General features: G+C 39.9%; 1 protein-coding gene across 1 annotated transcript in view; it reads left to right on the top strand.

Moving 5' to 3' along the window:
• Window positions 1–25,479, top strand: part of CLIC5 (chloride intracellular channel 5) — a 71,403-nt gene that overhangs the window by 21,992 nt on the left and 23,932 nt on the right. Inside the window, exons 2-3 of the mRNA XM_026059407.1 lie at window positions 24,320–24,429; window positions 24,759–24,884. Coding sequence (XP_025915192.1) covers window positions 24,320–24,429; window positions 24,759–24,884 — 236 coding nt within the window. The remainder of the gene's footprint in view (window positions 1–24,319; window positions 24,430–24,758; window positions 24,885–25,479) is intronic.

Here is a 25,479-nt window from a genome sequence, read left to right as displayed (position 1 = left end):
ATTTCACCAACCAAAAAGTCACTAATAAAAGCAGCTCGTGTCTCAGGTTAAAAAAAAGAAAGAAAAAAGTTGTTATGCAATTGCTCTCTTCCCTCTTTCTATTAAAGAACCAGGAGAGTAGAAGCCTTAGAAAGACAAGTAGAGAGATGGTTGTAAACAAAAGAGCAGTGCTGTAACCTAATGCAGGTTAGATATCTCCGGAGCTATGCAGATAGGCTGGGCAGCACCAACAGTACTTTACAACACAGATATTTAAACTATTATGGCAGAGACGGGTTAAGTGGTTATCGCACCTATTTGTTAGCATCCCCATTGATTTTCATGTTTTTCTAACTCTGCCCTAACCTGGAGCTGTGAAATGATCTTTTTTTAACGCGTGTTTGTTTTTTGTAAAATGGTTGCTTTCCTCCCAGCCCCCAAATCTGGGTCAGGCCGCAAGGAGACGACAGGGAAACTGGCCAAACTGAGGGGTGGTAAAGTCTGGCAGGGAGCTGGTGCCACTTCAATCAGGTCTGCAGTTTGCGTAGCCGTGCCTTCTGTGAACGCTGCCACTCTCCAGCAGCAATTCCCTCTATAAACTTGTTTGACAAGGAATAGGAAGAGGCTGCGAGAGGAGAGGCTGTTACGCGGCAGTGAGAGACGCCGGCAGTCCGAGCTTCAAGAAGGGAATCGTCAGGAGGCAGCACTTGCACTGTGCTTAACCCAGCTTGTTGCAACTCCGGCTAATTTTAGTTCTTCGGGTACTGGCAAAGCAGAGTACTTCTCATAAATGACACCCTGATGGAAGGTATATATAGCTTTTTCTGGCAATCTTGCACTTGTACACCCGAATACAATGACTAAACTGAACTGGTGCTCCTTTTAGAGACATGCTATAATACAGACTGTTAAGATACATATGGATGTCAGAACTTTTACTGTTTCTTTTTCATTTGCAGCGGAACAGGTGTTTGGATGCATTTCATATTTAGAGTAGTGCTTAACATCTAGAAAGTTAATTTGAAGGGGAGTATGTTGTAAACACGGAAGACAAAACATTATAAAAACAACAAAACTCAGAAGTACAACTGTCTATTTACATTGCTCAGAATGAGTGCAGTCTGGAAAGTAAATAAGCCACACAAGTGGTCCAAAGTACATTTCATTAAAAATATCTTCCTGCTTTAGGAATACTGTATAAGAAAATATATAATAATGCATATTTTTGATACTTGAAAGACAATAGTATCATCGTGTTAGTGTAATAAAATGAGTAGGGAGGTGGGCAGACAGTTATTTTTGCAACCACTGTCACGGTGTTGAATGATTAATATTCTAGATATCTTCATCAGGTCAGCTTTTCAGGAGCTTTTGCTTGAAAAGTGTTAGCATTTACTTCACAAAGCGTTCAGATGTAATCATTTTGAACACCCATCCACAGAAAATGTAAAGGTGCTTGCTAATTGAAAGCAAATTTACGCCTCACGAGGACCTCCAAGTTCCACGCTCACCAACTCATCCATTAAATCCATTATCATCTGCCAGTTTAACACATAAAGCTGCAACATGCCAAATGCTCTCAACCTGTTCCACCCATCAGGAGCTGAGAGTAGACACAGCAAAGGCATGTTTGAAACGTCGCATGGACAGAGTATCAGCCAAGGCAAGGCTCAAGGCCTAACGTTGTCAACGTATTCGTAATGCCCTTAAAAGTCATTTGTTGTTGGGGGATTGCCAGAAAGAGGTTGGTCCTAGTATGCCCATGGTTCCCAGAACCGGGAACGGAAATGCGAGGCACCTGTGATCCCTCTGTCACGTCGAAGTTTCATGTTCTTGGAATGGAAAAGGCATACGTGCAAACAACAGAGCTGACAGACGCCTCTGAGTCATGCTGGGAAGTTTGAGGGGTCTAATAAGAGCAGGTTTAAAAACAATGGCAAGATTCATCACCAAACTCACTATCCCTGAATGCATTGGTCAGTCAGAGCGCCTTGCTGTCCAGGACCAAAAAGTCATTCCTGCTGATTTGGCACGCTCTGTCAAAGCCCATGGATCGCTTCAGACTTTGCTCTAAGTGGGACGTAGGTGCTCTTCTGCCTCTCCTTTGGACAGAAATTATCCCACAAGGAGCAGAAAGGTGCAAGCATTTTGTGCACTTTGGGATTTCTTTTTGTGCATTTCTGGATTTTTTTTTTTTAATTATCTCTGCCATAGGGTGATTTCAAACTAACCCTGATTAGCATTTTGGCTACCTGCTGTAATGTAGCTTTAAAGGAAGATGCAAGTGAGGAAAGATGCTCTTAGTACAAACAACCCTTCTCCATCGTTAAGGCTTTTGTTTTTTTAAGGTAGGAAGATCACTCTGATGAGAGAACAGATCTTAGTTCCAGACTTTCAGGGGTTATCAAAAGGCGATGGAATATAATGGTTTTACAAACCGGGGTCCTTACAATCACAGACTTGATAGGATCCTTTTAGCTCGTTATAACAATACATGCTCTTTAATTTCTTTGATTCATAGACTGCCCCCAAGAAATATTCTGATGCTAGAGTGGAAATCACAGTCAGATCTGGAAAGCACAAAGTTCTTCTCTAGTTCTTAAGAAGTTTCATATTTTCCTGACTATTATGAAGTCAGTTTTGGGCTTCCATACAAAATTGTTTTTATGTTCAGTAAAACTTCTTTGGTAAAGAGGAAATAATAAAAAGTGAAAAACAAGGAAGAAAAATGAGACTGAAACATCTGGTTCAACCTATTTGGTGCTCCATGATAGACAACAACATTTTTCTGGATCCTTGGTCACGTGATTTGCCCAATCTTTCACGTTTCAGACACAGACACCTTACAAAACAGATACATGCAGTGCATGCAGCCTCTGACAATTTTCAAGTGTCARCCTGGAAGCTGGCACGAGCAGGGGTGTTATTCAGGATCTTGCATTTTTAACCCTTTCTGAGTCATCAAGCAGTTGGGGGGCAGCATGGCACATGTCTCTTCCAAACTTCCTTCGGGGTGGCAGTGCCACACCACCTCAGCTGCCTGAGGGACTCAATCTGATCTTGTAGTGTGCTGGCCTGGTGTATCTGTATTAAGGTTACCAAATTTATAAGCTTTACTGGTATTCCAGACACCTGCATGTACAGAATCAAGGGGAAAACATCTGTGTTGGCAATATCTAATTTTGCTTTAATCTTATATTGTTAACAAAACATAATTCAATAAATTAACAAATAGCAGTCTAGCAAATGTTTTAAAATTAGAAGTTTTTTATTTTTCGCTGTGATGAAGAAAACCAAGACTCTAAAGAAGYTTTAACCTGTGTTACACAGCCCAGAGTCTGTATGTCTGCGTGTCTGTTTTCTCTCTTTGAGGATTTTCAGATTTTGTCTTATGTCGAGACAAGTGTCTCACTGGAGGAAAAATTAGAGACAGACGGTAAATAGTTTTAGCCGGCCAAATTTATAAAAGGACTTGGCAGGGGTATATTATTATCCCTGCCATCTTGCACCTAGTCTGGAATGCTTTTAGAATTGATTGGAAAACTGGATTTAAACATCTCCAGTTAAAGAGGGCTTTTCATCTAAGTCTCTTTCTGCCCAAGTACATGATCTAATCATTAGTGTATGGTTAAAGGTGAATTACACCATTACCTGCTACAATTTTTTTTTTTTTTTTTAATATAAATGGCTGTGACTACTTGCTTTTTATTGAATTTGATGGCATCAAAAGATGTTGTGTGACCAAAACATCTGATTAAAATTAAACATGTTTAAATGCCTTGTTGAATATGCATAGACATTATTTCCTTAAATGCTTTTCTAAACTGGATTCATAATTAGTGTGGGTAAGACTTCAGAAACGTTCAGAATGGATCGTATCCTATCAGTATAAAAGCTGATGAGATTTCTACTGCTGAGTTCAATAGCTGATGGGATTTCTACTGTTCAATGTTCAATGGCAGCAGAGTTGGGCCAACTTGTGTGTTTTTGAGAAACCTCACTTTAAGGATGTCTAAGATCTCGTATTTAAATTCTGTCTACTAACTCCTTCCTTTTAGTCCAGTTTTTCTGAGTTCCATAGTCAAATCAGGTAAATACAGTGTTGATATGCTGATAATGAAGAACTGGTGATATTCATCATTATTATTGCTTGTGCTTAGAAATAGCTGTTGGTATGGTTTGGGTACTCTATCTTTAGCTGCAGATAGCACATTTTCCATCTCTGGACAAGCAGCTTATAGCTTGTCAGGCTCACAGGTTGTTGTGTCATGGTTCAGTGATGACAGCGAAGCTCCAATAAGTGTCCTCGGGAAACTGTTATCAGCGATATATGGCTCTGCTGAGGCTATTCCAGAACAGTAAATGTCACTGAGATCATTTGACATAGCATCCCAAAAATATACAGGGATCCTTTCCAAGACAACCACTAAGCTAATACTTAGTACTTGTATGAGACTTAATTCTTCAAAATCTGGCAGGTATCAGCAAACAAATCCCAGCAATGCTGCACTAGTATTTCCATTTTGCAACTAAGAGCTCCGGTGGAAGATTTTTCAAATTACTCTTTTTTAATAGAGTCAGGCAGATTCTAAGGTGCTGTGAGTTTGTGAGTCAGTTTTATATATGGATAAAAGCAGATTTCAGTGAAGCCTTTTTTTTCAGCAAGGCTGACTCAAAGCCATAGGGAGAACCAGCAGGAGTAAGGAAGATTTTGTTTTTGTGCTGGATTCACAGTGTATTCAAATCTATAAATCTTACTTGAACTTGGACACTGGAGCAGACACCTAAAGTGCTATAGTAAGTTCTTTGAAAACAGCTTCAAGTGATTTGTTTGACACTCTAAATTTTAACACTGACAAAGTCCAAAAGAGATCCTAATTCCCTTCCCCACTTTGCCCCTTGCTCCACGCGTTTGTTTGCACTTCTGTATTGCTGATGTGCAGTAAAATTCACCTAGGTGTGATAACAGTGATAGATGTACATTTGGAGCTGTGAGTGAAAAATATCTTTGATTCTTTTTTAGGTCTGATGAATTTAATCARCATCGCAGTGTATTCCTGGCATGATGATTTTATCTTAGACTTATGAGTTGAAAATTGTTACAGTGGAAGAAAAGTAATTCAAACTATTCTCAGTTGTTTTTTTAATGATCCGATCCAAAGTCAGTGATTTTTATCTAATAGCACTTAAGGGTAGAATTTTCTGTAACTGATTAGATTTTCAGCATATCATTGCCATTTTCTACTAAAATTGATAGCAAAATTTACACATAAATGTAGAAGGGGTCTGTAGGATGAGTGTTTTCTCCGACTGTATTAAATTAAATGATTACTTGTAAATTAGTATTTTTCCATCCCTCTTAGAGTGTTTGTGATTTTACCCTACTATTTCTGAACTTTTGATAAGTTAGAAAACAACAACAACTACAAAAGAAAGCAAAAAAACAAGTCGCTCAGTGAGCAGCAGAACTAATGAAGCCTGATTAGTTGACCCTGCTTTGAGCAGCGGGTTGGGCTAGATGATTTTGAGAGGTCCCTTCCAAGCTCGGTTATTCCGTGATTTCCTATGAATTATGTGCAGCCCTCCACAGCAATAACTGCACCTTCTTACCGGTGTTCTCTGCCRGACCACCTCTCTGGGCAAGACACAGCATACTGCACGGCTGCCTTTCCTTCACAAAAGACATTAATTTAGGTCTTTTTCTTCTACCTTGATGACAGTTTTCATTAAGTTTCCTGGAATTTAACTGTCTTTGAGGGTCCCATAATATAATCAAAGGAAAAATATATGTAATTCAATATCTTTGTTTTCCCTAGAAYGTGTCCTTGYGATAAAATGGGAAAACCTAATCTAATGGGGACAACGTAGATGTTCTGTCTGGGGCCAGTTTCACAGGACTGTCTGCCTGAGCTGRCTTTTTGTGGGGAAGGTGGTTGCATATATGCACTTAAGTGCATCCTTTTTTAATGACAGTGTTACTGCCTGAAGTAGATTCCACTTCAACTCAGCTGCCCTGGTGCATCACAGAAATTGCATGGCTGCAGTGTCATAAGGGGYGATGATGCTCAAAAAAGAGACTGGGACATAAAGTACCTGAGACACAATTCTGTAAGGTGCAATAGCAAACATTTTGCCACGTTAAAATGGTCCCAAATGTTGATTTGGATTGTGACAAATCCAAATCAACATATTTTTGACTTTCCATTCTATGAGCAAATGAGTATTTCAGCACTTTATCTCAATACAGAGCAATAGCAACAGCTCCCACCAGGTGGAAACTCTGATTTKGGGGGTTTTTTTGGTCCAGCTCTGATCAAAATATAAAAAGGTTCTGCCATCCAAATTCTGCAACAAGATTAGCCGAGTGATATTGCCAGGTTACCACCTTCAGTCTTGGGAGTCTTTTATTTGCTTTTTTGGTCTTCTGCCTTCTTCAGTGACCTTGGGCATGTTACTCAGGCTCTCCTGGTCTCATTTCCACCTCTATAAAATGCTGATGATAATCTTTCTCAACCAAATGTGGATGCACTGTGAGAGCAGGGAATATTCTTCACCCTTATCCCCAGGATGGCATCCTGAACCCCACTTAGAAGAGAAATATATAATGAAATCAGGTCTCTGATGTAGAACTGTCTCCTAACTAAGAATATTCAAAATCCCGATTTACTGAACAGAAAAGAAATCAAACTGGAGAAAAYTGGACAACCGTCTGCTTTGAGGTGCAGGCAGTTGGGTGCTTTAGTCGGTGGCTGGACAAGAGCTGGCTCTAGCCCTGACCTTGTGCAGCCGTGTTAGCGCTGCACCGTGCCCAGCCAGGTAGGAGCAAGGCATGGAGCCTGGGCTGCCATCCCCAGCAGAGGCCAAAGCTCCAGCCGTCTTTCTGCTGGCACCCTGTCCTCAGTTTCCTGCCCTGCTTTTTTTTTCTTAGGGTCTTGTATCTCCTGTAGTACCTTCTTCTTCAACTTCCCTGGTTTTTCTGCTTGTTCTTACAGACATTCAGACTCAGAAATTTATACTAATCAGTGCCCTAATCCCTGTGAGAGCTATGTTGGTCTCCAGGGTACCTAATTCAACTTCTACTTAAGGAACATTGCATATTGGGAGCTTGGGTGATTCTCCATTTTTTTTCAATGTACCTGATTACCAAAAGAAGCTGAAATTGCTCCTTTATATGTATTTCTAGCAACCATGCATAAAACTCAGATAAAATACTAATTGGCGTTTCAGGAGAGTTGCATTATAATTTTGTACAGCACTTAGCGTGACCAGTTCTGTCTTGGTGTGTCATATCTGCATAGTAATTCACAGTATATACTCCAATAATAAATACACAATTTATACTAGTCCTAACTATGCCTGTTATTTTTTCCCTTTACTAGTAGTAGGGGGATTCAAGGTTCAGATTATCTGTAGCCTAGGTGATTTAAATGCACACATAGCTAGCATGTGTTACCACGTTGGAAAAGATGTAGAGAAGAGTGATTTTACGGGTTAAAAAATACTCAGATTGCCATCCTTAAGGCAGTCTTTATTGTTTATGTAAAAGACCAAAGGTCATTTGGCTGCAATATTGAATACACCTGTGGAGGGCTTTTTAACCTACTGGTAAAAAGTGTAACAAGAAATATTAACAGTTAGTTAAGGTCAGATATAGTCAAGTTAGAAATAAGCTGAATAATAACTTTGAAGATAATTAACCGTTGGAATGAACCACCGCATGAGACTGTGCATTTTCTTTGCCTGGTTCAGCTCAAGGCTAGATATGCTTTCATGAAGTACGTATAGAGTCAATACAGGAATAAGCATGCCATAAAATCTGCAAACCTRGCAGGCTTTGTTATGGAGGATGTCTTGGCAAACTAGAGCAGCCTAAGAAGGCTTGGTTCAAGCACAGATAGTGATACAAGAAATCTTTGATTTCTGTGTCACTGAAAGATAACATCCATTTGGTCAAAGCCATTCTGATAGAAAGGATGTTCAGAGGCTACTTGCATTTCTTAAAATGTCTCTTGGTGCCCTGGACACAACAGTGGGATGGGATTAGTTCAGGTTGTAGTTATGGATATGTTCATCTTTGTCTGGACATGTGAGGGCCAGACTCTGGAAGGGCCTTTAAAGACTAAAATAGGGGGCAGACACTGGGTCAGCAGGGGCTGCGAATGCCTGTTTCAGTATGGATCAGACCTTGCGGATGAGATGAAAGAATAGCTAAACTGAATTACAACATCTGAATTCGCTTTGTGACTGTCATGGGGACATTGGGTAAGTCATGCCACCTCTGTCTACCTTGGTTTAATTTCTGTGAAACATTTACATCAGCCTTGATTTTCACCTCTCTGCAGCCCRGTGGCTTCTATAGCTAAAATACATMTTTTCTCTTTACATAGATTAACTACTGTAAAAGCTACTTGTGCTTTGTGATTCARCTCCTCATAAAATGCTAAGCTAATCTCAGACGTCAGGCAGCTGCTTCTTTATATTGCCAYGCTAGTTCTCCCCATACCACTTTAGCACCCAGATAAACACTCTGGATGTTGCCACCCAGCACACCCRGCTGCCATCGTTTTGGGTGCTGGTGTGGGCCTGTACCTGTGTATTGTCTGAAACAAGGGGAATTCAGAGAAAAACAGCCTCTCATGGCTCATTGCTATTGTTGCCAGTGTTTTTCTAGACTGTGATTCTCTTTGTGTGGGGCCGCAGGCACGTTGTGTTCCTGCTTTCCTTTGGCTTTTAGCTGCTGAATGAGCAGCTYGCTTCGAACAGATCCGAGTGCATATCATGGGAGGAAATTATTTTCTTTCACTGCCCTGTGTTTTGTGATGAGCCATTGTTGCTGATTCGTTATGCAACTGGAGATTTGTTTGGTTTGTTTATTTTATTTAGTCTCAYTTTAAAGCTGTTCCAGGATGAAGAGGGGTTGAATCATGGAATATTCTTGCAGGTTATGGGATCCCACAGAATGGTGGTTTTAGCTGTTTTTCTGTGTCCAGTTCTTTCTGTTTTTCAGGGCATTCCAAAAAGTTACAGTGCTCCAAACCCCTTCATTATTAAGCCTTGTTTCAGACACTTCCACTAGAATTTGGATCATTTTCATTTTCTGTTCTTCTCTGACTGTTGACTGACACCTGCAATTTCACAAGGAATGGTATTTTTGCCTCGTTTTACTGAGTTTCTCTTTCTTGAATTGAGATGCAGTAACTTGGGATTTTATGATTTTGGGTTTTTTTTTTAATACCTTTAAATCAGAATTCGCCAGTTTAGCTCTAACTTCAGTTCTAGGTCTAGAACTGAAYTGAGGTTCAAAACTAATCTTTTGTTTCCTCCGCAGTAACACTCAGGCACCCAGTTTTAAGGTAGTGCCAAGGCGATTTCCTCAGACTGCATGAATGTAATCTTTTGGGGGTTAGTTCATCTCTGACTGTGTATTTCTCTAAACGTTTCACAAGTCATAATTCTCACTATTCACTCTGTAAAAAAGGCAGTCAAACATGGATATGGGAAGACTTGTTCCAGAMTGGAAAGTATCTACCGGTCCATCATGTGTACTCTGAAACCAGCAGCGCTATGGCACAGATGCACTCACTCCTCGGYGTCGTGGGGAGACCTCATACTCTTATCCCGCTGGGCAGGATCTCCGCCTTAAGGCAGTAGTTGCAATACTTACCGCGAAAGAGATGATCCTGCAAAAATTAAAAAGAAAAAAATGCTGACTGCATACAGCTACTGATCTGATCCTGGAAAGAATACGATTAGGAAGGGAATTTAGGGGAAGTACGGTCCCATTCCCCTGACGAAGAGACAGACCTTGAAAAGATTTCCTTTCCGAGTGGAAGGAAGTGCCTCTCTCCTCCTGAACTTGGCCAGCGATCCCAAACTTATCTGCACATTTGTCAGCGTCGGGCTGCAGTGTTGGCAAGAGAGCTTTTCCTCCTTAGCCCCGGACATCTCTCCCACACTGTGCACCAAGGACTTTGGGGAACATTCAGAGAAATAAGCCATATCCAGAATCTCTGAGAGTGGGCGCAATTAGCAGTAATCAAATCGTGCCCTGCTGTCAGAAACAGGGGTTTTGTACTGTCTGATGTTTGGCTATTCAATGCAATTGTGAATTTATAGAATTTCTCTGTATTTGTTACTTTTCAAAAACCACCAGATAGATTTGCGTTCCACAATAGTAAAAAAGTATCTCTGCTTTGGAGAGAATTATACGTAAACATGAGAAAATGGTTAATTCACTAAAGCTTACTCAGGTACTTAAGTGAATTGGGCCTAGCTCTACACAAACATATACAAAATGTTCAGAAATTCTCTTGCMAAATACCAGTTTCTCAATTATCTTGCTAACGTGGACATTCCAATGAGCTTTTTATGGCTGATGTTTGGAGCGTGTGCTTCAAGCGGCAATCTGCAAATTGCGGTTGTTAAGACTCACAGCGCTCTCTGACAACCAGCAAAATGGCAACTGCTGCGTTCTCTTGCTCAGATCAAACAGGAGCACAGAATAAAAGAAAAAGCTGCCAGAGGAACTTTGGAGATTCAGCCCTGCCCTAGATACAGTGGTTAGGAAACGGGCTGCCCAGCTACCTGATTAAGAGTATAGCACTGGCAGGTGCTACAGYGTGAATTATAATTGATTAATCATGCTGGGAAAGCAGTGCTTGTTAGCGGTCTGCATAACAAACTGTAAATAGTAAAAATAGATAGAAATGGCGTAAAAGACAGGAAAGATWGTAGATGGATAGCACAGAATGAAGTCTGTGTCCCCAGCATAAGCACAGCATAGGAAGTACAGTGTCATGCTTGTATTACTTTTAAATTTCCAGCTCTATTGGATAGATAACACTTAGGATAACCTGAGTGTTCAGGTTAAGCTGTGAGCAATAAGTTTTAACGAATGTTTTCCTGTAGAACTGACACTGGTACCAAGAAGGTGCAGGTGAGTTTTTATGTCTATTTTGTTAAGCCTGATAGAGAAAAAGGTGTGAGAAAGTACTTTTGTTTATAAGAGTGCCCAGAGAGTGATTAGCTCTGCAGTGTTGCAGATCATGAAAAGATCGTGAAAATGAGGCAAGCAGCATGGTAAAATGACTCAGCTGAGTTATTATGTGAGGTGGAAAAATGAGGGCTGGAGAAAGACAAACTCCGGTGTTGCTCGTATGAGGAAAAGAAGGGTGGATTTGATATGGCTGTTGATGCACAAAGCTTGAGAAGGAGTTGAAAGAAGTAGAAGGAAAATGATTTTGACAGCAGCATCAGGTGAGAGTAAAGGAACGAGGATGCTGGTTTTGCTGTTTTGATTTGAGAGAAAAACAGCGTATAGACAGGTATTTTTGCAGTATAATTTGCTGTTATGTCTGGACTCTTACGTTCATTGTGGCAACTGAATGCCAGGACAGAGGAAAGATATGGCTTATAGAATAGGATTGGACACTGTCTTAAAAGGAGGAGAAGGTGGCCAGGGCACCAAGTTATGAACTTAGTGATAAATCCCTTAGGGGATTTTTAGGGCATGAACCACATGTCATGCCCCATTTCCACCATATCACATTTGATTTGTTTAATTTGAATGAAGCAGCTAGGTGACGATGCCAACAAAATAGAGTGGACAGTCAGGGGAAGAGGCAAGGGCTGGAAGGTAGATTTCAGTGTTGCTGTCGCAGACGTGGTTGGTGAAGCCAGCAAACAGAGCATGTGGCTGAAATGAGAGGGGAATACAAATGAAGCCTAGGGGCAGGCGCTAGAAATTTAAAAAAAAAAAAAAAAAAGGATTGGAGAAAGTGAGAGGAGAAGCGGCTGAGAGAGACTCTTGAAAAAATGATAAGGTCATAGAGAAATCGGGAAAGCAGAAGTATGGGGGTGGGGGAAGAGAGTGAGCGCAAGAGATTTGAGGAGGAGGAAGTTGTGAATTGCTTCTACGATGACAGGCATGATAGGAAAGGGTGGCCTGGAGAAGGACATTGCTCTGTGACATTGCTCACTAGTAGTCTCCTTGGAGAATGGCTTACTTAGGTCATGAGGGACTCAACTGAAAAAGGGAGTCAAGCATGGTGAGGATGACAAGTTGCAGGCACTGAGAAAAGGCAGCATGCTCAAGTRTCTCCGAAGCAAGAGAACGGTAAAAGATGAAGAGGTGGTGGATAAATTACTGTGGCTTAACTAGGTAGGATTTCATATAAAGGGAAGAAAAGTAAGRTGAACAATTTAAGTTTTTATGGAGGATAATAGGATAAATTGAAAATAGAGGAAATTCAGTCTGAGCATCAAGTTGAAATTGCCAACAATGTGTTTTGAGAAGATCTTAAAGAAGTATCCAAGGGCAAGCTTTGGAAGTTGCATCACTGGAGCTTTGCAAAATAACCTGAACAGTATATACACAGGGATTTTAAGAATTCATCCTCCACTGAGATGGAGAGTAGATAAATGTGATTTCTCAGCAACTTTTGGACAGAATCAGTGATTTTTTTTCTTGAGCATTTGATATTGAAAATGCAAATTACTTTGCTTGCAGATAAGAGTCACAAGAAATGCTTGCTTGCTGTTCGGATATGTGTACATCTTGGAATCTTGTTTTCATTGCAGGTATTTACATTTACAAACTCAGAACCTGCTTTCTGTTTCTTGTTTAAGAAAATATTCAGAGATGGTCACATTCCCCTCCTTTGCAGATGGCTGTCAGAAAAGACTACCTAGTCATGTAACACCCCCTTTAATTTTCCATAGGGCTATTTAGCTGATGTGTGGCTAAATCTCACTGTATGTCTGTGTCAACAATCACACGAACAAATACAGAAATTTTGGCAGATAGAAGAACATTAATGGTGCAAAAATGCCCCCAAACTACAAAGCTCTGTAATGATTTCTCTGTGAGTAGCTGGGAACCAGAAAATTTGTTTATTTTGTGCTTGTATTCTCTTAGCAAATACTTTTGTACAATAACATTAGATCAGTAACAAATTTTTTTACTGAATGTACTGTGGGTTCCACGTATCGGAAAGTTGTACCGAGATGCTAACATAAAACCAAATTTTAGCTCGATCCTGCAGTGTGCTCTTTTGCAATGCAACTTGATCTACTTTGGGTGAAAGTCTTACACATCTCAGGATGAAGCGTCTCTCATACTCTCTACAGCACCAGTAGCTTTGGAGATGCAAAAAGAGATATAAAGACCTAGTCCTGCAAACTGCAGAATGTCTCTTGAGTGTTCCTGATTGCTCTTTAATCCTGTTTAAATCAATAGAAGTCACAGGTGAACATTATTTATGTGATGTTAAATAAGATACAAAATGAGACTATAATTAAGGGCAGATTACGGCCTGCACTCAGCTCAGCTGATTTGGTGGTAAATGCCCTTATCAGAGACAAAACTCCCTTCATCCATTTATTTGCAAATAGCTGCAAGTGACTCACTCTTCTAATAGTGCTGCAAATAAAGTCATGGAATTTCAATAAATAATTCAGCCCTGGATCTGATTTCAGGTTCAGCATTAACTTTCAGCACCTGGCTGCTGTTATTATTTGTTAGTCTGATACGCTGCTTAGAGGCATGGAAATTTGGCTGCAATTCATCAACATTTGCAGAATATACTGTATGACCAGATTACTGTCCCAGACTCAGAGATTTTTAACAGACATTTGAATTCCAGATGTGCACAGATTTAATTTTTACAAGAACACCTACATGCAGGATTCCAGAACTGCAAGGGGATCAACAGATCTCTGCGTAGAGCTTTCTTTGAAAGATGACTCCTATACTTGCACCTGATCTCCTCTAGAAAGAGTAATAATTTTACTCTAATTTGCATTTCCCATGCCACCTTTTGACAATGATTTATCTCTCCTTTGATTTTCCAGAGCTTTCCTATGGGAATGAATTTTTCACATATCTAACCAGCTCCCAGGATATAGAATCATCTGTATTTGAAATGATTATAATTGATGTTCTGTGAGTAGCCAAACCAGATTCCTCCCCTGATTCTTTCTCTAGAGCCCATACAATCACCTGTGGTTATGTATTAGAAAGAAATTAATGAATCCAAAATATGGTTCTGCTCTCACTGAAGTCAGTAAAATATTTGTCTTTAGTGGGAATATTGTGTACGAATATTGACTTTTATAGAAGCAGAATTAGATCAAGTCTCTTATAGGGTAGTCTACTAATAGCTGTGGTGCAGAAAGGCCAAAAGTGGAATATGGCCCTGAAGGCATAGTCTTCAGAAATCTAAGAGCCGCACTCTGTATGTGCAGAGCATGAGCAACCACCTAATATGAATGTGTTACAGAACAYGTTTCTCTCTCTTATAAAATGATTTGTGGGTTTTTTTTTGTTCAAAGCGCTTACATCTTCCTATGTGAAATGCCGTGGTAGCCAGGGTAACCAAGCAATAGCTGATGCTTGAGCATCCCTACTGACCTTTATAATATTGTGGTTATTTTCTGAGTGCCACTGTGGCCTGACTGCCTGTGATTAAGGTTCCTTCAACCAGCTAAAGACGCATAAAGCAATACAACTAATAGAAAAGAAAAAAACCACGCAGTTATAAGTGATGGGGAAATTAGCTACATTTAGCAAAATCCTTCAGATTGGATGTTTGCAGTTGACTTGAAAGGGAGTCAAAACTTCACCCTGCAATGCAAACATGTACCACTAGAGGGGATTTTACTACCACTCTATGTCTAGCATATGTTTAACCTGAAAAAACTTTTAAAACATATGTTCCAGTTCAACCACAAGATGTTGGCTACAGGCTGAGTGAAATCTATGGTTTATATTATGCAAAAGGTCAGGAAAGATTATTATAATTGTCCCTTCTGGCCATTAAACTTATGAGTGAAATTCTGGTCCCATCAAAATCACTGGCAAAATTCCCACTGACTTCACCAGGGCCAGATTTCATCCTAGAAAGGTCAGAGGAAAGCAAAAGTGTGTGCCACCATGGGTCTCGCACTGAGGGCAAGGAGAACAGCTTTGTTGCCAAGGAGTCACTAACATATACTGTTAGAGAGGTTTGAAAAAGCATCCTATACAATCTCTCTGCTCTGCAGCAGGATTAAAAAAGTCGAGACCAGTTTTGCCATCTTTTTTTTTTCCGATTTCTTCAAAGCCTCCAAAGTAATGTAGATCGCGCAGCCTCCTTAGAAAGCCTGCTTTGTGTTTCGTTATTCATGTAATTACACTGGATCTTTTCCCCCTAAAGTTTTATTGTTGCAAATTAAGTAAAATACTTAATGCTGTCCTCTGTGGGCATGAAGAACAATGGATCATCTTCTTTGTAACAGTCTTCTGCGTGCTTGAGGACTATTATATTGTCTGATACTCCTAGTAGTACATCTCATGCAACGCATTATCTTGTTGCTGTTGTTTGTAGAAGCGTGCACAGATGATTCATGTTGTTTGTGATGCACGTACAATCTTCCTTCTCTTCACACTTGCAGCGTCACCAGCTATTCCCCATTGTACATTYGTACATAAGACTTTGTTCTTCTTACATTTTATACCATGCAGTTTTCTTTACTGAATACCATTTAAGTGATTTCAGACGCTTTTTTCCAATTTCTCAGTGTCAGTTTAGAGTCTGCTTCTCTCCTGTAGAATAGCGATAATGTTTCCTTGCTTGTTGCTCTCAGAAAATTTTGTAGTGTTCTTTTTATTCTATCTTTCATTTTGTTAATGGAAACATTAAATATAATCCATTTTGTCATAGACCTTTATGGAAACTCTACTTGTTGTGTATTTCTAGACTAACAGAAAAGTTGATTATTACTATTCCTTAAGTATTTTTGCAACCATTTGTACAAGCACTTCATAGAGATTTCGTATAGATCCTGCTTCCCTACTTTGCTTATGAAAATCTGATCCGCGGCATATGTCAAAAACCTTACAGAAGTCAACTTCTAGACACCTACTACTTSCTTCTTACCCACCATGTTGGATACATGTGAAAGAACAAAATTTAATTGGTTTAAAGTGATTCATTCCTGACAAGTCTGTACTGTCTTGTCTTATCATCTTACTCTACATGTGAYTGTGAACTTACTGTCTAATCCTTTCTTCCATTATATTTCTGTATGTTAATGTTAAGCTGATATATCTGTATTTCTTGAGTTCTTTTTTTTCCCCATGGAATTTCATTTACCCTCCACGAATTGTTGAAGATTGGTCTCAAAGAAGCAAAGCTTTTAAAAGCCGTTCACTATAGTTACATCCAGAGGCTAATGTGGTTTCTTTGCCATGACACTAGTAAGTGTTGGGAGCACCATTGCTTCGTTAGAGCCACTGGCAACTGTTCTGAATGTAATATGCTTTGTTTTGAAACAACTTTTTGATGTCTGAGCGCTCCAATCAATCATTTGTGCAGTTTGGATTTAGAAAAGTGCAGGCTAGTCACAGGTAGATAGCCATATATTGTGAAAATGATTTATGCTGGTCAATCACCTCTTATATTTTCTTTAAAAAACTAAAGGCCAATGCTGCAAGAATATTTTGATGAATATCAATGGAAAATAAAAGCAGAGACTGACCATTGAAACAGCCTGGACCAAGAAATAATTATATCATTTCATGTATCAATCATATCATTTRTATCTTGATTGTATGATTTGTAGTTGTAGATCTCTAACCTATTGTTGTATGCATTCAACTTAGTGATAAATTAATAGTAAATAATCTAGAATGAGGCTTCCTACACTGAGATATATATATATATAAATTTATGAATTAGGGAGGAGAGATTTTTTTTTTTTTCCCTAGGAGATTAAATACCAAATAATGTCAACGATTCTGTTTATAGTYAGCTTCTTGGGTAGTCCCTACATTAGTTGCTAAGCCTGGATTTTATATATATATCACTAAGCTTCGATGTGTAAGACAGTCCCCTACATTAGTTAAATGAGAGGGCATCTACATTTTTGTTACCATGTATTAAGCACTGCGTTAAGTACTGCAACATAGTTTAATATTCATAGRGAAGCCAGCACTTCCCAGGCAATGGCCGGCGAGGTCTGGTACGTGATATGCTGCTGATCATGAGACAGGACCAGGGCCGGTGCTCAGAGGAGCCCTGTGACCTGCATAGTCCCCAGCTGCAGTTTGCTGGTATGCAACGTGGGAAAATGTTCCTAGCATGCACAGTTGAGATGAATTTCTGCAAAGCAAACCTGACTTTTCAATGGTGATGTATAAGGGATCTTCCCTGGAAGAATAAGAATCGTTAAGTAACATCATCAGTATTGTAGAGACGGTATTGTAGAGACGAACAGCACATAGCACATCTTTCATTTGTAAGAATTCTTTTAATATGTGAAAATACTGGCTGAAGGATAGGTGGTACATGCAGGCAAAGATTTTCAAAGTGGCAAGCAGTTTTAGATGCTTTGAGACAATTTGAAAGTGCTTGATTTCTTGCAACTATCAGCTCTCCGCATGTTGAGAATCAAGCTGTGAGTGACCCAGAAGGAACAGTTGTTTTTAAAAGTCTTGGTAAGAATTTTGTAGATCTGCTTGGGGCGTATCCCCCCCCGGGGCAGAAAATGAATATGAGAATGTCAACAGAAATCTCCACTGGAACAATATTCCTTTGAAGGGCACGCTTGGAATTTGACAAATACCTGATGGRGATGTAAAATGGCTTTGGGCACACYGCTCGGGAAACTTGCCGAGTTGTCCGTTTGCTGGCCTGCTTCCCCCTGTGGGCCGGCTAGTGGGCTAGCAGGGTGCTGGGACCATGGGAAGCCCTACGAGCCCTGGGCCCAAGGTCAAAACATGCAGCTGAGCCAGAACTCGCGGGGCTGCTGGCTTTCCTATAGCCCGACCGGTGAAATGGCATTTCAAAATTACTGAGACTATTTCAGCTTCCCTCCTTCCCCCCGAAACCACAGCTCCTGTTGAATAAAGCTGTGAATGTTTTAAAATGTGTTTTATTGCAATTTAGAGCAAAATCCTGAAATTCTTCATAAATTACTTACTGAGCTTTTCAAATCCGTTATGGATGTTAACTGTGACATTGCGTACGGAGAGTGCATTGGAGTGGGATGCAGAAATTCCCACTTTTTCAGAACTAGAAATACCTTTTTAGTAGTCCTGCTTTCAGGCTAGCTGGCCCTGAGAGCAAACAGGACTTACTTATTTGTACAGGTTCATTGCGTTCATGAAAGGATTCATGGGAAGAAGCTAACCTATATGACTGATCCCTTCCTGCCCATGCTGCCTTTCATCTGAATATAGAAAACTGGAAAATAATGATTTATTAAACCTCAAGAAAATATTTGTCGTGTCTTCACTACCGATGCCCATGGCATTTCCAACCTGCAGTTCCATCTCCTGAAAATCCTAAATGATTCAGGAGTATAAATTCATCTCTCCCAAGACTCCGGAGATCCAAGAAATGCAGCTGCAGCTCCATGGAGTTCCTCAACTCTACTGACGTGCTGCACCGTGTTACAAGCCAGCTTCCCTCAAATTGGCCAGCAATGCGGACCAAGTTAAGCTTATGTGCATCTATAATATATGGCTGTATGTATGCCAAACTTGGACAACATTTTGGCTGGCTTTTGGGGAGCTGGCTAAAGAATTTCACCACTTCCTTTTTGCTTTGTTACTGCCCTGACAGCCTTTCTAGCAAATACTCTATTTTTATTTGACATATATGCACATGGTCCATTTCCATGCGTGTGTGCTTATGAATATATTTTGACTTTATCTTGTCCTGCCTTGAAAGATTGCTGCTAAGAATTTCTCCTAGCAAAATGAAATTTCAGAAGTCCAATGAAGTTAAATTGCTATACAGTAAATTTATTATTGTTGTTATGGGCCCCCATTCAGGAAAGTACTTAAGTGTGTGCTTAAGTCCCATTGAACTCATCAGGACTTAAGAACATGCTTAAAGTCAAGCATGTACTTCCTCTGAATTGGGATGTATTTCAGCACATGCTTAAATGCTTTCCTGAACTGGAGCCATGGTCAACAGGAATGTTCTGTGATACACAGGACTTGTGCTACAAGATTTACTTCTTACTTGAGACCTACCAGGGCTGCTTTATGAATATATGCTTCTTAACTTGCCTCTCTGTTGGTGGCACTCCAAATAGCTTACTGGCTTTTACATTTGGACCAGAAGTTGTGAAAGAAAATAGACTAGAAATTGGAAAAAAATTATCCTTACTAAAGCAATACCTTGGCATGTCTGATCTCATGTTGCAGCCAATGATTTTTCCCTACAATGGAGATTTGTGCTATTGTGTGTGTGGTATAATTACTAAGACAGATTTTTTTTTTTTTTTTATGGCACAATAAATAGGATATTTCCTGGCCTGCTCTACATTTCAAATAGGATTTTCACTTCCCCTTGGATTCTGAGTGTAAGGAGAGTAAGTGTCAAAAGGCAGGCTCTTTCCCAATTATAAAACAGACCGTAACGGTGTGTAATGTGAATCTAGATTTTGATTGTAGGAATGGTGAAATCAAATCTCTCCTTAATCCCTTACTGGGATTAGATTGAACATTTAGATGAATTAGCCTGCCTGCTTTTGCTAACTTGTTAAAATCCCTTTGGAAATTAAAAATGTTTTAGTGTCATCAAAAATATCTGCATACCTTACCATAGAGTCCCAGAAAACGTTGGACTGTTGTGTAGGATGTTCTCAATGCAGTGAAAAATGAAAAGAGAAGAATAACAGATAAAAACAAATACATCCTGATCCTTTAGAAAAAAACAGCACTTTCCAATATGCAGTTCTTTCCAACACTGCAGTTCTTAAGCTAGATGCTTAGTCATTTTTGTGATCGTTATTAACGACAGTATTTTTCTTTAAAACTGCTGTATTTTGGGAATAACTGGAAATGAAATTTGCTTTTTTTCCCCCCTTAAGGTTAGTTAAAATAATATACAGTTGTCTCTATGCATTGCAGTCACTGTGCATTTACCAGTTGGAGTATTTTTGGAACAAGTGAGGAAGTTTTTTTCAGTTATTTCACTTACAGAAATGTAGTAGCTTGAACTAGAGAAGAGCCCCCTGTTCACATCGTTCAGCTATGCTGAAAAGGGGATCTTGGTATTACAGCTACTTTGCTAAAAATATGTGGCTCAAGCTTATAAAATCACTGAGACGCTTTTTTTTCTGAAACCTCCTTAATTTTGTTCCTTGGTAATGTGTCAGTGCCTTCCCCTCTTGTGCACACAAACATCCTTAAGGTTTAATTAATTCATTAAAAATAGCTGAAGTGTTTAAGGAGGAGTGTCTTAAAAATAATAAGGGGGAACATCTTACTCATTCTTCCCATTACTCAGATAGAGGCAAGCAGCTGGTATGATGGTGGAGTTTTCCTAATATGTTTATACCAAATTCCAGGGCATGACCTTGTGTCACTTGGTGGGTCTGGAGGCTAACTAGAAAAGCATCAGGTATCTTTTTTAGTAGCTAAATTAATTAAATGTAAGTTCATGTGAAGCAAAGGGAGCAGAAAGTGATGTTTCCACCTTGGAGCAAAATAATTTTCCAGAAATACTGTCTCAACAAACTCCAAAAGCTTTTCTGTTCTGAGGGTTCAGATTCATCCCCCCTAAAATCAAACACTCATCAGATTCGGTCTAAGTAAAAAGTAGTCAGAATCATCTTTTGGAAGTGCTTCCCTTCCTTGACTTGCACGGGGACCTTGGGTGACCAGGCCCTTCCCTTAGGCCTCTTAGTTAAATTCCTAGAGTTACACGGGATGAACGCTGGCCACAGAGCATTCAGCCCCYGGCAAATCCTCGAATCTGTTTTGCTCTTCCGCAGTCACTACGCGAATTTGTCTTCTCAGGTGAGGTCTTTCTCCATCGGGAGCAATGGTGACTGCTCACTGCGGGGAGAAGGAGGCTCTGTAACCCTTTGTGAGCTGTAGCGCACGTTTTAAAAATTCTGTTTCCTTGAACCTACTGCCCCCAAACCCTCACCTCTGCCCCCAAAACCTCACCTCTACCCCCAGTTGCAATCATCAAAACAGAAATACCCAGCATTGCTGCCAGGGAGGATGCGTAGGTCCTCAGCTTGCTCTTTTTTTGTAAGTGGTGGATCCCTTTTGCTGTGCTTCAGGGAACCTACATGAGAAAATACGTTCATTTGTGAATAACAGCAGGGATGAATGGTGTTTCTCCAGTTTGTCAATTATTTGTTCTTTTCTTTCTGTCCACTGTTCTTGATCTTGATGAAGGTATTATTTAATTCCTCCATTTCTGAGCCCTCTACCTTGGGCAGATACATAATAGGTTTTTATTTAATCACTACCAGGGTGCTTTAAGCAAGCTGTTTTTCTTTGAAGTTAAAAGTGACTAAGCCTAGGAAGTTCTCTGTTCTTCCCCATCTCCTCCTGGTAGTTAATAGACTTCCCAAGTGATCTCAAGATGCTTTGATAAGCCTTTGAAGTTATTACCTACTAAGGTTTTGCTCTTTCTGAGTGCTGAACATTGAATTACTGACTGCTGTTATCAGCAAATGGGAAAGGATTCACAAAACCAACAGAGCCTGGCCTATAATTTCTGTGGAAAGAGCTGAATTTAATGGATAAATTGTGTTGCCAGGGAGATTTTGATTCTGTTCCCTGCTCTGTCACCAGTTTGCTGTGTGATTTGTGGTAGCATTTTCAGTTATGCCAGTCACATGAGATCAAAACCCATGAGTCAGACTCCACCCAAATCATGAGCTTGGCTTCCAGATCCATGAGCTTTGAAAAGGGATCATATCATATTTTTTCTTTAGTTTATCTTTCATTTCTGGAACTTCCTTTATGCATTCCCAATGTGTGCCTAGCAATTAATGTTTCCCACTCCTTTTGAAAAGCAAGGAAGGGCAATTTTGACCCTTGGGTGCTGCTGGAGGTCTCATCTGACCTAACAATTAATTTTATTTTTGATCTCCAGATGAATCCTATTTCTTTTAGGCTCCACATCTTTCTCCTGTCCCCAGGGAATTCTACATTTCTTAGCCTCACACAGCCCGTCACGTCCATCCCTTCGTTGCCATTCAGCCTCCGGCGCCCCTCCATTCGCTTCCCCCTTTAATCCACTCAGTTCTTGAGAGGGTTTTTCACTGTTTCCTTTCAGAGTAGAGGAGGTGTAACAGGAGGCAGATCTGTTTTTTCTGCACCCCTCTCATGAGAATAAATAGTTGGAGAGAGCAGGGAAATGAATTGCTCCCTGAGCCTGTTTTCTTAAAAGGTGAGATTTGTTACTTGTAGCACAAGAAATGGATTAGGACAGGCAGGTGAGCATTTTGCTTCCATGCAGGCCTGAGACCTGTACGAGGGCTGGACCTTTGTGTGTTATTGTGAGACAAGCCCCAGGTGAGACCTTTCTCGCAAGGTATTTGCAAGACTTGGCAAGCTAGTGTTTTATACTCACTTTGAAGCGAGTCAGGTGAAGAGTGAATCAGTCTCGGTGGAGTTGTAAGCCAAAGTAAAACCAGAGCAGGTAAGATTAGAATCAAACCTTCTGTCTGACTCTTCTGCCCTCTAATTCAGTGGTCAATCTGTTTTTCTACAAATTTTAGGTTTGTTATGTATTGTTTGTAGACTCAGCCAACTCCAGTGTGAAGGTTATGATTATGATGGTAATAAAGCCAAGGGAAATTTGGTGTCATATCACTGTATTCTCTTGCAGTATTTGCCTCTTTTTAGGAAGGCTAAGAAGTTAAAAGGTCTTGGCGCTGGTTTAATAAGCCAAAGCCAAATCAACAAATATAATTTTGCAGTAATTACTCTATCCAACACTATGGTGCCTGGTTTCCCATGGAAACATTGTCATTGTTTTGCCATGAAATTTGCAGAACAGAGCTAACCGCTTAATTAATGAAGTAGTGCAAAACTAGGCTACTCACAACCCAGGCATCTGAGAAAAGGCATCGTTTGCTGCTTGTCCTTGTACCTTACCACTCTTTTACCCATTCTGTTTGCTGGTTCTTGCCAAAGCCAGGTACATAGCAGATGCATAATTTCAAGTAGAAGTGCAACCAGACTGTACCCCCAGAACCAAATATCTCTGGAGACTGTTTGAATCTAAATCTGAACCCAGAGAAAAGCTCCTTACATAACCCTAAACTTTACAGTGGGATTTCTCTGAAATCTTTCAGCTAAACATTTCACATGGAGGGCTTGAATTTGTAGCAATGGACACATCTCAAAATGTTTCCAGTTGTGCTGTTGATGTTTCACAGAGCTGCAATAATTTGAAGTGTTTCCTTCTTTAGGACACAGAAATGCTACCTCACAGCTTCAATACTGAGAAGATGAAATTTATGACAGCAGAGTAAAAGAATATTTTCTCCAAAAAAAGGAACATGTATTTGCTTAGTTCTTTCATCAGCCATTTTCAGACATGCACTGTGTGCATAAATACAGTTATGCAACCCATATGGATCAACAAAGGAAGGTTGGTTGCTTCACCAGGATTGTAAGAATCTTCTAAACACAATAGTACCACAAATTCAAATGGAAATCTATCAAAACCATTATCGTCCTGAAAGCTTTGGCCACAAGCATAATTATTGTACAAGGATGTTGTCCTTGGACACTGCTTTGGCTCAGTTTAGCCAGGGTTATTTGTATCCCTCCATGGCTCAAAGTCAGAATTTGCATGGCTAAGGACCATAAATTTTTAGAGGAAAAAACCAGGCTGTTTCCTCAATGCTAACACCAGCATTTTTTTATTGTTTTACAGTGGTTTGCAGGCAACTCATTAGGTACTAGAGATAGGAACAGACTGAATGTTGTACCTGAAATTTGCCTTGAACTTTGGAAGAGGTTAGATTCAGATTTCTCTCTGGATTCGTCTGTCTGTGTCTGAGGCTGTTGTTTTACTGGATGTGAACAAGGAGTCCTAGTGCAAATACTCTTGAATATTAGGAGTGCTTGGGTTTAAATCTAGTTTTGAATGTCCCCATTTTGGACATGTCTTAGTAGAACAGGGAAGCAGATATCAGCAGAACTAATAGGAGTTGCAGTACATAGACTTAAATGGAGAAGAAAGCTTGTCCTGAATTTTCTAGCATATCCATTAAGCAAGCAGTCTTGCAGGGGTGAGAGAAATTGAAAGGATATACACTGCTCGTGAATGTAGTTAGACATAAGCTAGAGACATTTTCTTTAGCCAGAACTGCCCTCAGGGGAGGCACTGTGTTTTTTCTTAAGGTCCTGACAAGGGCTAAGTTCTGGAGTAATTCCATTCTTGTGTTGATGATAAACTATATCGAATAACAGGTTCTGTAGGTTATTGTCGAACTAGGTATTTTTGTTTCAACATCCAATTTTCCTTCTTGAGGTAGATAGGTAACTAACGTGTAWGCACTCTATTTTTGCTCTCTTTCTGTCCCTCAGGCTGGTATAGATGGAGAAAGCATTGGGAATTGTCCATTCTCCCAGCGTCTCTTCATGATCCTCTGGCTCAAAGGAGTTGTGTTCAACGTCACCACTGTTGACCTGAAAAGGTAAAAATTGTTCAGTTTAATTGAAAGTAGTTATATGATCTGGTGTTTGTCCTGTAGAAAGCCCCCACTGAGTTCAATCAGATTTGCGTCTGGCTCAGAGAGTCTGTGGTGCACAACAAAATACTTGGGATTCAGGTTTAGGGTTTTCTTTTCCACTTGTGGAATGTTTTGATATTAAATAGGATTCTCAGGGTTCTTTCAAACTATTCTAACCACAAACTGCTAAAGAAAGAGAAGGACAAACAACAGATTTTTGTAGAAACTATAAATATCTGTGTGACTACATAATCATAAAGGTTAATGATTTCATGACTTTTTTCTATCTGCAGAAAGCCAGCTGATCTACACAATCTGGCTCCTGGGACCCACCCACCTTTCTTGACTTTTAATGGAGAAGTCAAGACAGACGTTAACAAGATTGAGGAATTCTTGGAAGAGACTCTTGCACCTCCAAAGTAAGAACTTGGGATTTTTTTCAGTAAATATTCCATTTCCTAGAAATGAATGATGTCCTAGAAGGAGTTCTCAAAAAGCTCTCCCTCCTACAATCTTTACTTACAGGAGTAATATTTAGTTATGAAACTTGCTGGCTTCAGTGAGATGACTTCCATGTGTGAAAGTTACTTGTAGGACCAATAACTGCAGAATGTTTTCCCTGTACACATTTCAGGATGCCCTTGTATGCAGAATTAAGAAAATCAATACTAGAAAATTTTCGTAGAGGTCTGGTGTCCACATTTTACAAAAAGTGCTAAAAATAACTTGGAGTGAATGCAGAGAATTGCCACACAAAAATATCTGTGCCAGGAAAAGTGTTTTACAGTGAAAAACTTAAGGTTTCTGAGCTGCATGGTTTATCAAAAAGGTTGTGAGGGGAAGTGATTACAGAGTACAAGAAACTCTGGAGGCAGAAAAGTGATCATTATTCTAGTCAAGAAATGACAAGAGCCTGTGACTGGAAGTTATAACCAAACTAATTCAGATTAGATATAAGGCACAGATTTTTCAGTATGGATGATTAACCACTGGAACGAAGTACCAAGGAAAGTG

The sequence above is a fragment of the Apteryx rowi genome, unplaced genomic scaffold (genome assembly GCF_003343035.1).
Source record: "Apteryx rowi isolate R43461 unplaced genomic scaffold, aptRow1 scaffold_157, whole genome shotgun sequence".
Taxonomy (NCBI): domain Eukaryota; kingdom Metazoa; phylum Chordata; class Aves; order Apterygiformes; family Apterygidae; genus Apteryx; species Apteryx rowi.
Note: the sequence above shows the minus strand (reverse complement) of the source record. Positions and strands in the feature narration are given on the sequence as shown.